Genomic DNA, 12,225 nt, shown 5'->3' on the forward strand with positions numbered 1-12,225 from the left:
AATCCAATAAAGTTACAGGAGCCATATTTAGACAACTGTGTAGGTCATATTGAGTGATTGCAGTGGCCGGAGTCCTTGATGTCCTTCAGGGGGAGCAGCAAATGGGAGGCAATGATATTATAGTTTTGTGTAACTCTGTCTTGTAAAACAGTGAATCAGATGTAGACATGCTGCGCACCCTGGAGATGTTTTCATGTGATTTATTTTCCAGACTTGTGCAAACTCCTCTCTCAATGTCTATGGGACCACGTGGCAGTGTTTTAATGGCATCCCTGATAATTACTACTCTCAGCTCTGCACTGTCCCCTCTATTTCCCTGTCACTGCTGCACACTTCATTTCATGCTCCCAATGTCAACCTTCTGTCTCTGGTTTGGCCCTCCTGTACCGTTTAGTTTGGAACTCTGCATACTTTCTAAGAAATTCCCTGAGCTCTGTTGTGATGTCCTGATGCTAACTTCTCGTGAGTCTCTTATTGTTTGCCACTCATAGCACCGTCACCTTGACTGTGCTTTAACAGATTTGTTGCTGAATAGTTTGGCTTATTCTCTTTTATAAAGTTTGACACCTGCAGTTGGCACCTTCTCTCTCTCTGCAATCTGGTTTGACTTCAGTTTGAATATATTCGGAGCGTGCTTTTCTGGCAGAACATTTTAATAAGCCACGCTACCAAGAAAACGTTGGTCGTAGCTGTGGTGTGAATGCCGAGGGGCAAATCTAGCTAGACACAGTGTGCTGCGTGTCCACTTGTTTGTCCAAACACAGGAAGCAGAGAAATGGCACATAGGGGAACATGAATCACTCAGCACGACCACAACATTGTTCAGATACCCCTTCACCAGCAATGATGCCACGATCCTTAAAGTATGGCAACAATCTCAGTCTTCACACAGAACTCAAGAGTCAAAACAAGGGGAATTAGAGCCGGTTTCAGTAATAACCGGGAAAGTGAAGGTTAGCCACTGCAGACGTCTCTCAGCTGGGAAGCCAGACGAAGTAAATGGGCATTAGGCAGACAGAATGACAAAGGGTGGGAGGAGGAGGAAGAGGAGGAGGAGGAGGAGGAGGAGGACGGACCAAGGGCCCGTCCGTAGAAAGTCTCCAAGTGAACACAGTATGCGAGCTGCTCTGCTAAAAATTAATAGCAGATGAGTTTTGGGAACAGAACACAGTTGAGGGGAACAGTGAGGAGAAACAGGCCATTTACAGCGAACATAATGTACTGCGATCGCTGCTTTAGGGCGTTAGGACACAAGACGGATGTTGGCATTCACCTTAAAATGTCACAAATACGCTTGAATCGATCAATAAACACCACCGAGGGCGACACGATCACACAAACGTTAGATAGATAAATAAATAAATAAATAAATAAATAAACAAATAAAGGGAAAAAACCCACTACTCCACTCAAAGAGTGCAGTCGGACATCAGACGCTGCTTCATCTCTTTGATAGCGATGGCGTCTGGTGTTTCATACTTGCAACTTGAGAGAAGACACAAAATCAGATCGCTCATTAATATTCAGCTGCCCTCTCCGCGGGCTCCACGGCAGTGGCTTTCAGTGGCGATTACAATGTCAATCTAGTGTCGACATGTCGTCACCATCAGCATGCTGTGGATGTTTAGCAAAGGCAACATGAAGGCGCACTGAGCAGTCCGTCTGCGTCTGAGTGCCTGATGTTTCCTATATGTCAAAGAACGAACCCATTGAACTCCCAGTTGAAGCGGTAGAGCTCGAGTCAAAACATAATCTGAGGGCAAATGCCGCCATCTAGTGGCAGAAAGCTACCAAAGCAACCTTAAAAAATCTCCCAGACAGGAGATCCGCAAGATTTCAGTAGATATTCTGGATTTGACACACATCGAAATAGACACAAGAAAGTCATTAAGTTGACGAAAATGTATTTTATTGAGGTTGTGGAAAAAAATGGGTCAGTTTAAGTACACATTGACTTGTCTCAAACCATATTTTTCTAACAGCATCTAAAATTAAAAATGTTTTGTGATATATTTTAACACCTATAATGTGCAAACATAATGCTATTTTATCACTCAAATAATTCTTCTAAGCACCAAACTTATCTCCTCTGGATTGACAAAGAAAAAAAAGCTGCAGCTCCTGCAACTGAAGGCTTATGATCAAATGGAAGGGGAGATTAATTTTTACAGCAATAAAAATCACTGTATAAGTACAGCTGTAATGTGCAGGAGCTTGCTAAAATCCTCTTTTAAGATCACTGGGCCTATACTGGTACGGCATAAAACAAACATAAAATCTGGATACAAATAATAAAATCTTAATAGAAATCTTAAAAACCAACCTATGATGAGAACAAAACTCCACCCTACACCATTTGATAGCTTTAACCCATTTGATTTCCATGCCAGGCAAAGTTGTTAAAGTCGACCTAATTCTAAACTGAGTTTCTTCCACTAATGTTTTAAACGAGGGAGAAAAGATGCTCAAGCAAAAGAAAAATGTGAGCAAACCCCAACAAGAAAAATCATAATCAAAGCAGGACCCCTCAGTTGGTTGTGCAATTAGAACCTTGATGCTGCACCAATGCCAATGATGACCATGTCAGTGGTCAGCGTCTGTGAACTGGTCTGGTTCGGTGGAGGCGCCGAGCCTGAGCCACTGAACAGGTTCCGGGTGGTCATGGGCTGGCTGGAAGCTGGCGGGGATAACCGAGTCCTCCTGTGTCAGCGTCAGGTCCTTCAAAGCAAAGAGATCCACATCCTCTGGACCTGCAGAGACAGCATGACTTCAAGTCCTTCACCGCGCTCACACAGCGCACTAGCACTTCACTACTGCTACACTTTTTTTTATATATGCATGCATGTAAATGTATTATTTAAATCGAGTATACTTTTTACATCAACATAACAAATAATATATTCCTGTCAATCCTTGTCCGACTCTTCGAGGTGAGATCAATAGGTTTGCAGTTGTGATGACATAAACTCCATTGTTGAAAGCCAATGTGATCATGTATTAAGATTTCTTTTAATTCCTGGCTGTGGTGCGGCTGAGCTGGTGGGTTTTGATATACAGCGGAGCACGATGCAGACACAGCTCAGTTGTTCCGGGACGCACTGGACGTTGTTCTGGACGCTGTCCCAGAATGCAGATGGGTGTGTATGGGTGTGTGTGTGTTAAATGTTTAAAAGCATCCTTACCATAGGGTTTGACACCAAACATCTTCTCCCACTTATCGGCCGTCACCTCTATGACCTCGCTCGCCCAGTCTTCTTCTCCCTCGGGCGATGCCACCGGTGGGTTACTACGAATGGTAATGGTAGATCTACTTTTTAAAACATACTGAAACGTGGATGGATTTCAGAAAACTGAAACATTTTAACCGCCGTCTCAGCGGATGGCAGCAAACTTGTATACGTACAGCAGCACTGCATCTGACATCTGCGCTTGCATCTCACTTTCCCAGTCTTCTTCCTTGGGTGGCTCCACCGGTGGGTTCCTACAAATGGAAATGGTAGATTTACTTTTTAAAACATACTTAAACATTGATTGATTTGATAAAACTAAGACAGGCACAATTTAACTGCCGTCTCAGCAGATGGCATTGTATGCATACAGCTCTAGCAGCACTCCATAGGACATCTCTTGCATCTCACTTTCCCAGTCTTCATCCTTGGGTGGTGCCGCCGGTGGGTTCCTACAAATGGAAATGGTAGATTTACTTTTTAAAAACACACTTAAACATGGAGCAATTTCAGAGAGCTAAAACGGGCACATTTTGACTGTGGTCTCAGCGGACGGCAGCGAACCTGGATGCTGCAGCAGCGCTGAATGTTGTATTTTACCCTGCTACATTTAACCTTGTAGCATATTATGGATATAAATTCATTTTTAGACTCATCTATCAATCACAATGACAACAAGCATGACACTGCTAATGTCATGTTTAAACCTGTAGCTGCTTGAGTTGAAGATTGCACTACTTACCAGTCCACAAGATCTTCCCATATACTCACTGGTGGTGCTTCACACAAAATCATCTTTTATGATGGCGCCTGCACTCAATAGCTCTGACAGTAGCAGCTGGCGTGTATGATGTTCACGAACTCTTTAGACTGGAAAACTATTTTCTTGTTCATTTACATATCACTTATTATCAGAATCAGAATCAGAAAGTCTTTGTTGTCATTGGACAGTTCAACGGAATTAAAAAAAATGGCTTGGAAAAAACTCATTTTTTCCTGTGTAAAAAAGCGACTTCAAAGCCAGAAGGTGTTGGCTGCTTACCTCATCGCTGCCGTGGGGTTCTTCATTCTTCTCCTCTTGGTTCCGTTTTCTTTGAAGCGCCGCTTTGGACGGCTTTGATTCGCCTTAGAGTTCTTAGTCACACCCTCCGGACCCGTGACACCATTCATTGAAACACCTGCCGCAGGCCGTGCACTTTTGACGCCATCAGCCGGTGAGGCCATAGCATTGAGCGGGCGCGGTAGGGTGGCAGTGAGGGACGCGTGACGAGCAGTGACATCAGCGGAGCGGGCGGCGGTTGCTTGGCAACCAGTGCGAACGACTCCATTCAGCCAACCTGTGCTCCTCGGCCCGTGATGGCTGGACCTGCTAGTGTGCTGGTGGACGCTGCTCCTCGTGCCCCCATAGCTCGTCACATTCTGAGGCATCGTGCAAACCTGTCCACAACGGCCTTTAAGGTTATGCAGGGGGCATATAAGCACATAAAATGGAATGAGACTGGAGCTGATTGAAAGTGCGCCTACTTGTACGATCTGTAAGCTAATGTGTGGAATGCAACATTGGAAGAGATTATTAGTCTGCAGCGGGGCAGAAGTTATGAACTGATTTGCAGTAAATCCGCTCTTTTGAGGGCAAGGAGACGTTAACCGTCTTACGTCAAGGTGGCAAGAGGGAAACAAACCGTCCTCATAACATGATGAGCAAACCACAAGGTAAAAGGACTCCTTAAACAGACGGCCACTGCGACTTCATTCTTGTACCCTAATGATTCTATTCTGATAGTGAGCTGACTTTATCATCGTCCTCGATTTTCAAACAAACAGGCCAAAAAAATTATATAAATATAAATAAAATATCGCCCTCCCCAGTGGCTGCCCCCAGTTCTTTCACCCATTAACCTCCTAAGACCTGGCGTCCCCGTATGGACGTCACATTTTCGGTTGTCTGGACCACAATATTCAATTTTGGCCTACAAGGGCCTGGTATCCGCTCACGACAACAGTTAACTGCCACCTAGTGGTGGAGGAAGAGTACAACACAGCACACGTTAGATTCAAGATGGCCGACAACCCAGCCAGTAGTTCAGATGGCTGCTGCCAATCCAAACATCGAGCAGGTAGAAACATTTAAACAACTTTCATGGTTGATTGTTATTCAGCTATATATAGAAGTGTTCAATGTTTGTTACGGAAGTCGGTCGAAAACAAAATATGTGTAAAATATGTAATATCTAATATGTGGACATCATTTTTTTTCTCTCTCAGAAACTATATCACGTAAAAAGACAATTCTTTGTTTTTACACTCATAAGGTCCCAATTAGCGAAATATCAAAGAGAAACTAAAATAAAAAAGCATGTCTCGCAAGAGTTCGGGTCTTAGGAGGTTAAACCCCCACCCCGGCCCCACGTTGGACAAGGGATCGTAGACGTGTCCAAGGGTTCACGGGATAGCGTACACGCGCTAAAAGAAACCGGAAGGGCCGGAGGAGCGGAAATAGATTAAAGAATGTAGCCGTGCAACGTTTCCAACCCTTCACTGAAGAACATCGAGTCGTTTGAGAAAACTGTATTCAAGCAATAGTCCTCAACAATATCATCCACCTAATGGCTTCCAGTTACACCTTTACCATGCCGACACCCAATCGAACAAACGCAACTGATCAACACCAATTAACTCAGAAACACCTAATGTACTCTGGAGACGTTTGTTAATTGCAATGTTAAAAACAATAGTCTGAAGGTAACTCATTTGAAGTCAGTCAGTTGTCGGAGTTACTTCCCTTCTGTTTCATCACACATTCATCCATTAAAAAAAGTTTCTCATCGCTGTTTTTTTTTCTTTTTTTTTCTTTCACATTTGCAGTTACTTTCTTTGCTACCTGGACAAATCTACCACAGCCCACACTGAGCTAGCTCCGTTAGCTTGCGTTGACATTGGCCGCGAGCAATAAACGGGATGGTAATTAGGTTCTTGCCGCAACATAGACAACATAAAGATTGCCACGACCCAATTGAATCAGACAGGGGTAAACACATTGCGATACAACTCAACAGTAGGTACTTAATAACTAAAGGTTACTTGAGAAAGCGTTACCTGTGCTGCTGCTCGGGAAAGGAAACGTCGCGTGAAACACACCGGCAACAGCTGAGCAGTGGATTCAGAAATGGGAAAACCCGCGATGTGCCAGCAGGGGGCGCCAATCATGATTCTGATTTATTACGCGGGTCCTGATCTGCGTATTGCAGTCGGTGGTACAGGAAAATATATCAGCAAGATAAACGGATAAAGTCCATCCACCCTCTACTGATTATAGGTTAATTCAATTTAAATTAGAAAGAATGACGACAGGAAACAATAATCAAGACGTAAATGTAGTTTCATATGAAAAGGATTTCAGGAGACGACATCACTACTAAAGCCACTTTATTGCTATTTATTGTGACTGCATTGCATTGCCTAAGCCTAATAAATCAAACGTTTACCGCTACCAGAAATAATTTTGTGACAGATTTTGCAGCTTATTGTACAGTTTAATTCCTTCCAAATGTGGAATGGGATGGAAAGCTGAGCCAAGAACGGGTTTGAGAAGTTAAATGGGGCACAAATCACCAGGTATTGATAAATAAGCTAATATTGCTCATAATGCTCAACATTTAGTTTTACGTTAGGAAGACAGTTTGTACCCTTATAAAAAGCAGCTTTAAAGCAAATTGAAAAGCTGTGGACTCTCCATGACTAACAAACAAAAGACAGAAAAATGCACCTAAAGATCCCACAACTGCATTACAAAAAAACAGAATCTTGACAAAAATATTCCCACAAAGCTAACCTGGCCTGTCTGCCTACCATACAAGCATTGTGCTAATTGCTTTTCTACTAGCAGACCTACAGAATCACACGTTCCTTCTTAACAAAATTGTATAAAATATATTTTTTTTACAGTATCAATCTCAAAAAGAGTGGTGAGTGGCACATGGATACAAACAATCACTATAATTACAACATTTACAAGTTGAGAAAATTTGTCAGACACAGACATACGATGTAGCCTCAAGACTGCAAATCTCTAGCAGAACCACTTTGAAAAATGTCCTCAAAAGGCACAGACAGAAGAATGGCTGACCCATGCAAAAGGAAAAACAAAGCTTTTGTGTGTGCAAAACTTAGTCTGAGAATAAATACAGCAGATTGTTTCCCCCCCACTCTCCAAACAATGCCCCCTTCATTACAGTACTGAGGACTGAACATGTGTTTTGGAACAATTTCTGGCCAGATGGAGCAATTTAAATTCAAGAAACAACGCTTTTTGAGCCACACAGACAGAAATATTCTGTTGTACATTCATGATATTTACAGTTTGATTTTTAAGTTTAAGAGAGCTTTATAGGCTTAAAAAAACAAAACAGCATCAACAAGACGCTAATCCAGTCTGATGTGCCATAAAGGAATCCCCCTCCTGTGCATGCTCACGCCAGTGAAGATTTCACCTAGTGTGTAGAGAGACAGTAAAGCGGCTAATCACACCCAAATGGCTTCCAGCAGTCACTCGTACAGTAATCCTTCATACGTCCTGTACATTCATATCCTTTCATATCTGTGCAAGTCTATCATTAGCGACAACATACCGTTTCTTAAGCTCATGAGCTGCTAGCAAACAGCAGCCATGGGAATTACAGTTTGAAGACACTCCAGGGTTGCAGCATTTGCTTTTCAGTGATGTTCTACCGACTGATCCAACTTAAGGGCCACTTCTCAGCGAGAAACATATTCACCGCTGCACTGATTGACACCACAAGTGCTGTCAACACTGGAAGACACGTCCCCCAAGAATTAAAGAAGAAAAACCAAAACTTTTATCTTCACCTTCTCTTAGCCATCACCAACTTTCTCAAAACCCTCATCTGCAACCCCTCCCCCCTCCCCCCTCCCCCCAATAACTGACATGTTACCTGTCTCAGCAAGGCAAGAGATGCTTTACATACAATCCTCAAAAAATCTTTAGCTCCATTCCTGACTGATTTTCACGTTGTCACTGTGTCACCACTTGCCTCATTTTTCAGAATGCCTACGCAACAGGAAGAAAAAGGGGCAATTTGAAGATCAGGCAACAAATGTGTACTGCCTTCAGATCCACGACAACGTGGCGTCCTCCTTGCGAGCAGGCTCCACAGGATTCTGGCTGCCTTCGCATGCCACAGTATACCCGTTTATTTGTGGATTTGACTGCTGTTGTTACATCAGGATACAAAGGGGAACCGGTGCCAGGTTTAGAACATTGTTCCAGTATCTATGCGGAGGTACATTTGTCCAGTGTACGACAGAGAGATGCGCTTAATCCTGTTAACACAGGATGTTCCTCTGGAGTCAGCGGTTCAAGAAATGTGACAGTAGCTACAGTTCACAGCTTCGACAGAATTAAAAAAGTTAAGAGATGCTGTAGTCTGACGGGCACAAAGACAACTGGAGGTTGAGGGTAACAAAACAAAACAAAACAAAAACAACCCTCAACCCAGTGCACAGGTCCGCTGCTCCTCCTGCGGTAGAAAGTTTTGTCCCCTTCATGAGCAGCAGGGGGAGCTCTGGGTCTATTAATATTATTTCCTGTTCCTCTTCCACAGACTCAGCTTCTTCTCTCCTTCCTGTGGGCTTCCTGCCTGGTTTACAAGGTTCTGCTTCAACAACTGGAATGATGGCCGCTATCCTTGGAGGAGGGGGCGGAACACTCATCATTCCAGTTGAGTTGCTGCTACTTCTTGATCTCCAGTATGGAGGGATTGTGGTCCAGGATGGACAGAATGATCTTGTCCATGTACTGCCGCAGACGCAGGTTGATTTCCTCCTGCTCCTTCAGGGCCTCCATCAGCTGCGGGAGAGAAGAGTTTGTGGTTTCAGTTCATCTCCAAAGGTGACGTATCAACTGCTTATCTCAGCTGAAGACTCTACAGGAGGCGCTATTTTGCGGATGTGCTGCCCCTGCTATGCATGCTGTATGTGATCATACCTGATCTCTGGAGGCGTTGTCTATTTCCGCAGCTAGGGACTGAGCCTTGGTCTGCGTAGCAAACAGCGTCTTGGCTTCGTAGAGGCTGAGGCTGAGGATCTGGCCGTTCAACTCGTCATTCTGCTCCCTCAGCTTCTGGTTCTCCTGAAATGCAGAGCGTGCGTGGAGGAAAATGGAGTTTTGATTCAATCAGAGTGCAGTAAGTGACGATGACTGAATCTAAAAAAAGCTCACATAACATAATAAATACAGCAGCGCTGCACCTGGCCAGGCAGCAGACCTACTCGGGCAATGCACACAGGACGCAATGCGGGTTAATGTGTGTTACAGGACAAACTGTTCCCCTGCTCTGTTTGCAGTGTTATGAAAGCTCTGTGATTTGTTGCCTCTGAGTGGTGACAAGAGGTCACCAGAGGTCAGGTTTGTCTCAGCTGATCGAGATTAAGAAATGAGGGGCCGATTCAGTTTGTGACACAAATCTTATACCCATGGAGTATAAGCTAATAGGTGTCCGAAAACCAAGTTTAAAGTGAGATGCAGTGCAATGCAGTGTGTCCATTTGTTTTCAACGTAAAATTAACAAGAGCATTGACTGAGAAGATCACATTTTTGCTCCCCTCTTCTGCGTTCTATCAGTTTTGACAGTTTGACTTTGACCTGATTCACATGCTTGTTTCTGCTTTGGTACACAACTTGAAAAGCAGAAGCAGTAATGATTTTGATTTGATTGGATTCCAAGTTAAAACAGAAGGTGTTTTGTTGATAGTAATACTTTTTACAGAAGCTTCATGTCTTAAAAAAAAAGGGCAAATTAAAAGGTGTGTGTTTTAAAATATGACACAAAACACTAAATCACTGATTATCTATATTCTTTAATTGTCAGTGGCAACCAAAAATATAGCCCAACCATCAAAAGCACCTTCAGAACAGAAAATCTTGCTGCTGCTGTAAGCACCAAATGCACAAGTGATGTAATGTAATAACCCAACAGCCTGTCTTAATGTGCCCTGTGTTGGAAGCCCAAGCAGCTTGAATGCTGGACCATGAAAATGAGATACTTCCCCTGAATCATTCCCAGAATCTTTAACAATGCTTAGTATGTACTATTTTTTAACGTTAATGTTAATGCTTTTTTTTTTTTTTTTTAAATAATAATAATAATAATAATAAATGAACAAACGTAGCACAGAATCGGCTCTGTGCTTTTTAAAAAAAAAGAAACGGGAGCGAGCCAAATGCTTCTGCTGTGACTGCAGACGCAGCATTAAATCTGCTTTCCCATTTCTGATAAAATCCAATGAATGAATGTTGTAGAAATCATGCATATAGGAGACAAATGTTCCAACAGGTTGATTGTTTGTGCTCAATCTTTAGGAGCCAAGTGTTTGTGATCACCCTCCACAGCGTTTGTGCTGCGATCCTGAGTTGAAAACAAACCAATAAATGAATGAATCCATCACTACCTGCTTGAGCCTCTTGACTTCGTGCTCCAGCTCCGTCTCTCGGGTCCTGCAGTTGAAGTCGGCCAGCCCAGAGGAAGAGCTGCGGCCGCGGCCGGGCCTCTCCGTCTCCAGCTTGAAGAGTTGCAGGTGCTCCAGCTCTCGACGGAGGTCCTCGATCAGCTGCAGAGAGAGAGAGGGAGAGAGAGTGAGAGAGAGTGAGAAGTGGGGCGATAAACACCACCGCACTGTATCTGCAGGGAAGAAGAGCGAGGCGGAGAGCAAACAAGCTACTCTGTCCGCGAGCAGGGCGGCTAATAATAGTCCCTCCTACCTCCTGCATCTCCTCCTTTTCCTTCTGGAACTGCAGTCGGTTCTGCCTCAGCTTGTCCATCATTTTCCTGTACAGGTCCATCTCGTCCTTCAGGCGCAGGCTGGTGTCTTCCAGCTTGTCGGTCATTCTTTGTTTCTCCTGAGCAAGAGTGGAACAACACGGGGCTTAAGGCTTAAGAGCAGAAATGTGGTCACTTGAATATACAAATGGAAACGTGTTGTGTGTCACCGGACAGCTTTTTTTTTTTTGGCTTCCTGCTTTTGCAAGTGCGCTAAATAAACTATATTTTGTTGGTCTGCGTCGGAAAATGTTGCCGGGGGAATTTGTGAAGAGCTGGCCGTGTGGGGAGGGACGCCAACATGAATCCGAACTGGATTTTAAAAGAACTCTGCTGATTTTTGCATCGCAGACTCCCAACGGAGGCCAGACAACAACAAAGAACAATGCCGTTTGCCCGTCGGGACTTCTGTCAGAGACGACTGTTGGGTTTGCCAGGAGCGGCCGAGCGCACCTTTAACCAAGCTTAGGGAAAGCATTCCTTTTTCCAGCTACAAAGCTATCAATTTCTTTTTTTAATTTATTGATTTAATTTGTGTGTTTTTCTAGATTTTCCTGCAGGTGCCTCTGAAGCCACCGAGTGGTGTTTTGCCAGCAAAATTCAGTGTTTAAGAAAAGAAGGCTGGAAAAATAGTTCAGCATTTTGTCAAATTTAGGAGGCAGAGATGTGAGCTGCTCAGTGGACAGAATAGATGTGAAAGCTGCAGGAAAACACATCAAATACACAATACAACAACTCCAAACATCTCTAGTGTGTGTGTGTGTGTGTGTGTGTGTGTGTGAGCTGAACATTAACCACGCTATCAAATAAATAAGGTTCTGGGTCTTGGTTAGTAAATCACTAATCATCACTCAGCTCTGACATGATCACACTGCTTTCTGCTCAACTAATGTGCGGTTTTGATGACGGCAGTAGCTGCACTTTTGAAATCACTCCAGCGAGCAGGTAGGTCTGGAATGTAGTTCCAGCGCTCCATGAAAATAACTGTATCCTAATGTTACATTATTATTTCATAGCGCGGTGAATGTGCAGGTCACACTTTGTCGGTGAAAGGGTTCTGAGTTGTTGGATTGTGTATTTGATGAGTTTTGAGGGAGGGAGACGTGCAGCCTTCACCTGCATCCTGACCGCTGAGCAGCTCATCTTTCTGCCCCCCAGGTCTC

The 12,225-nt window shown here is 43.8% G+C and overlaps 2 protein-coding genes across 6 annotated transcripts in view; both read right to left on the reverse strand.

Annotated features, from left to right (window-relative positions):
* Positions 1-2,581: 2,581 nt before the first annotated feature.
* On the reverse strand, positions 2,582-6,569 carry LOC142899606 (uncharacterized). Of its 3 annotated transcripts, XM_076043285.1 has the most exons (6): positions 6,324-6,569; positions 4,270-4,664; positions 3,599-3,679; positions 3,404-3,481; positions 3,183-3,286; positions 2,582-2,750 (listed from the first exon to the last, which is right to left on the reverse strand). In XM_076043285.1, the coding sequence occupies exons 1-6, from the start codon at positions 6,432-6,434 to the stop codon at positions 2,584-2,586; spliced, it is 936 nt and encodes a 311-aa protein (XP_075899400.1). In that variant the 5' UTR covers positions 6,435-6,569; the 3' UTR covers positions 2,582-2,583. The 3 variants fall into 3 exon arrangements, with proteins under 3 accessions (XP_075899400.1, XP_075899409.1, XP_075899416.1); XM_076043294.1 differs by lacking the exon at positions 3,599-3,679; XM_076043301.1 differs by lacking the exons at positions 3,404-3,481; positions 3,599-3,679.
* An 858-nt stretch (positions 6,570-7,427) lies between these two features.
* Positions 7,428-12,225, reverse strand: part of rab11fip4b (RAB11 family interacting protein 4 (class II) b) — a 39,973-nt gene continuing 35,175 nt past the window's right edge. For all 3 annotated transcript variants that reach the window (XM_076043261.1, XM_076043272.1, XM_076043253.1), the window contains 4 exons: positions 11,005-11,142; positions 10,695-10,853; positions 9,232-9,375; positions 7,428-9,093 (listed from right to left, as the gene is read on the reverse strand). In XM_076043261.1, coding sequence (XP_075899376.1) covers positions 8,977-9,093; positions 9,232-9,375; positions 10,695-10,853; positions 11,005-11,142 — 558 coding nt within the window. In that variant the 3' untranslated portion in view covers positions 7,428-8,976. The remainder of the gene's footprint in view (positions 9,094-9,231; positions 9,376-10,694; positions 10,854-11,004; positions 11,143-12,225) is intronic.

This window comes from Nelusetta ayraudi, unplaced genomic scaffold, assembly GCF_046127955.1.
Source record: "Nelusetta ayraudi isolate G7.1 ecotype Tasmania unplaced genomic scaffold, CSIRO-AGI_Nayr_v1 ptg000004l, whole genome shotgun sequence".
Lineage (NCBI taxonomy): Eukaryota > Metazoa > Chordata > Actinopteri > Tetraodontiformes > Monacanthidae > Nelusetta > Nelusetta ayraudi.

Coding starts and splice junctions, on each gene's coding strand:
- LOC142899606 (XM_076043285.1), bottom strand. CDS start 6,434: ATGATTGGCGCCCCCTGCTGGCACATCGCGGGTTTTCCCATTTCTGAA. Junction 3,680..4,269: donor AACCCCACGGCAGCGATGAG/GTAAGCAGCCAA, acceptor TTCCATTTGTAG/GAACCCACCGGCGGCACCAC. Junction 2,751..3,182: donor GTTTGGTGTCAAACCCTATG/GTAAGGATGCTT, acceptor CTGTCTCTGCAG/GTCCAGAGGATGTGGATCTC.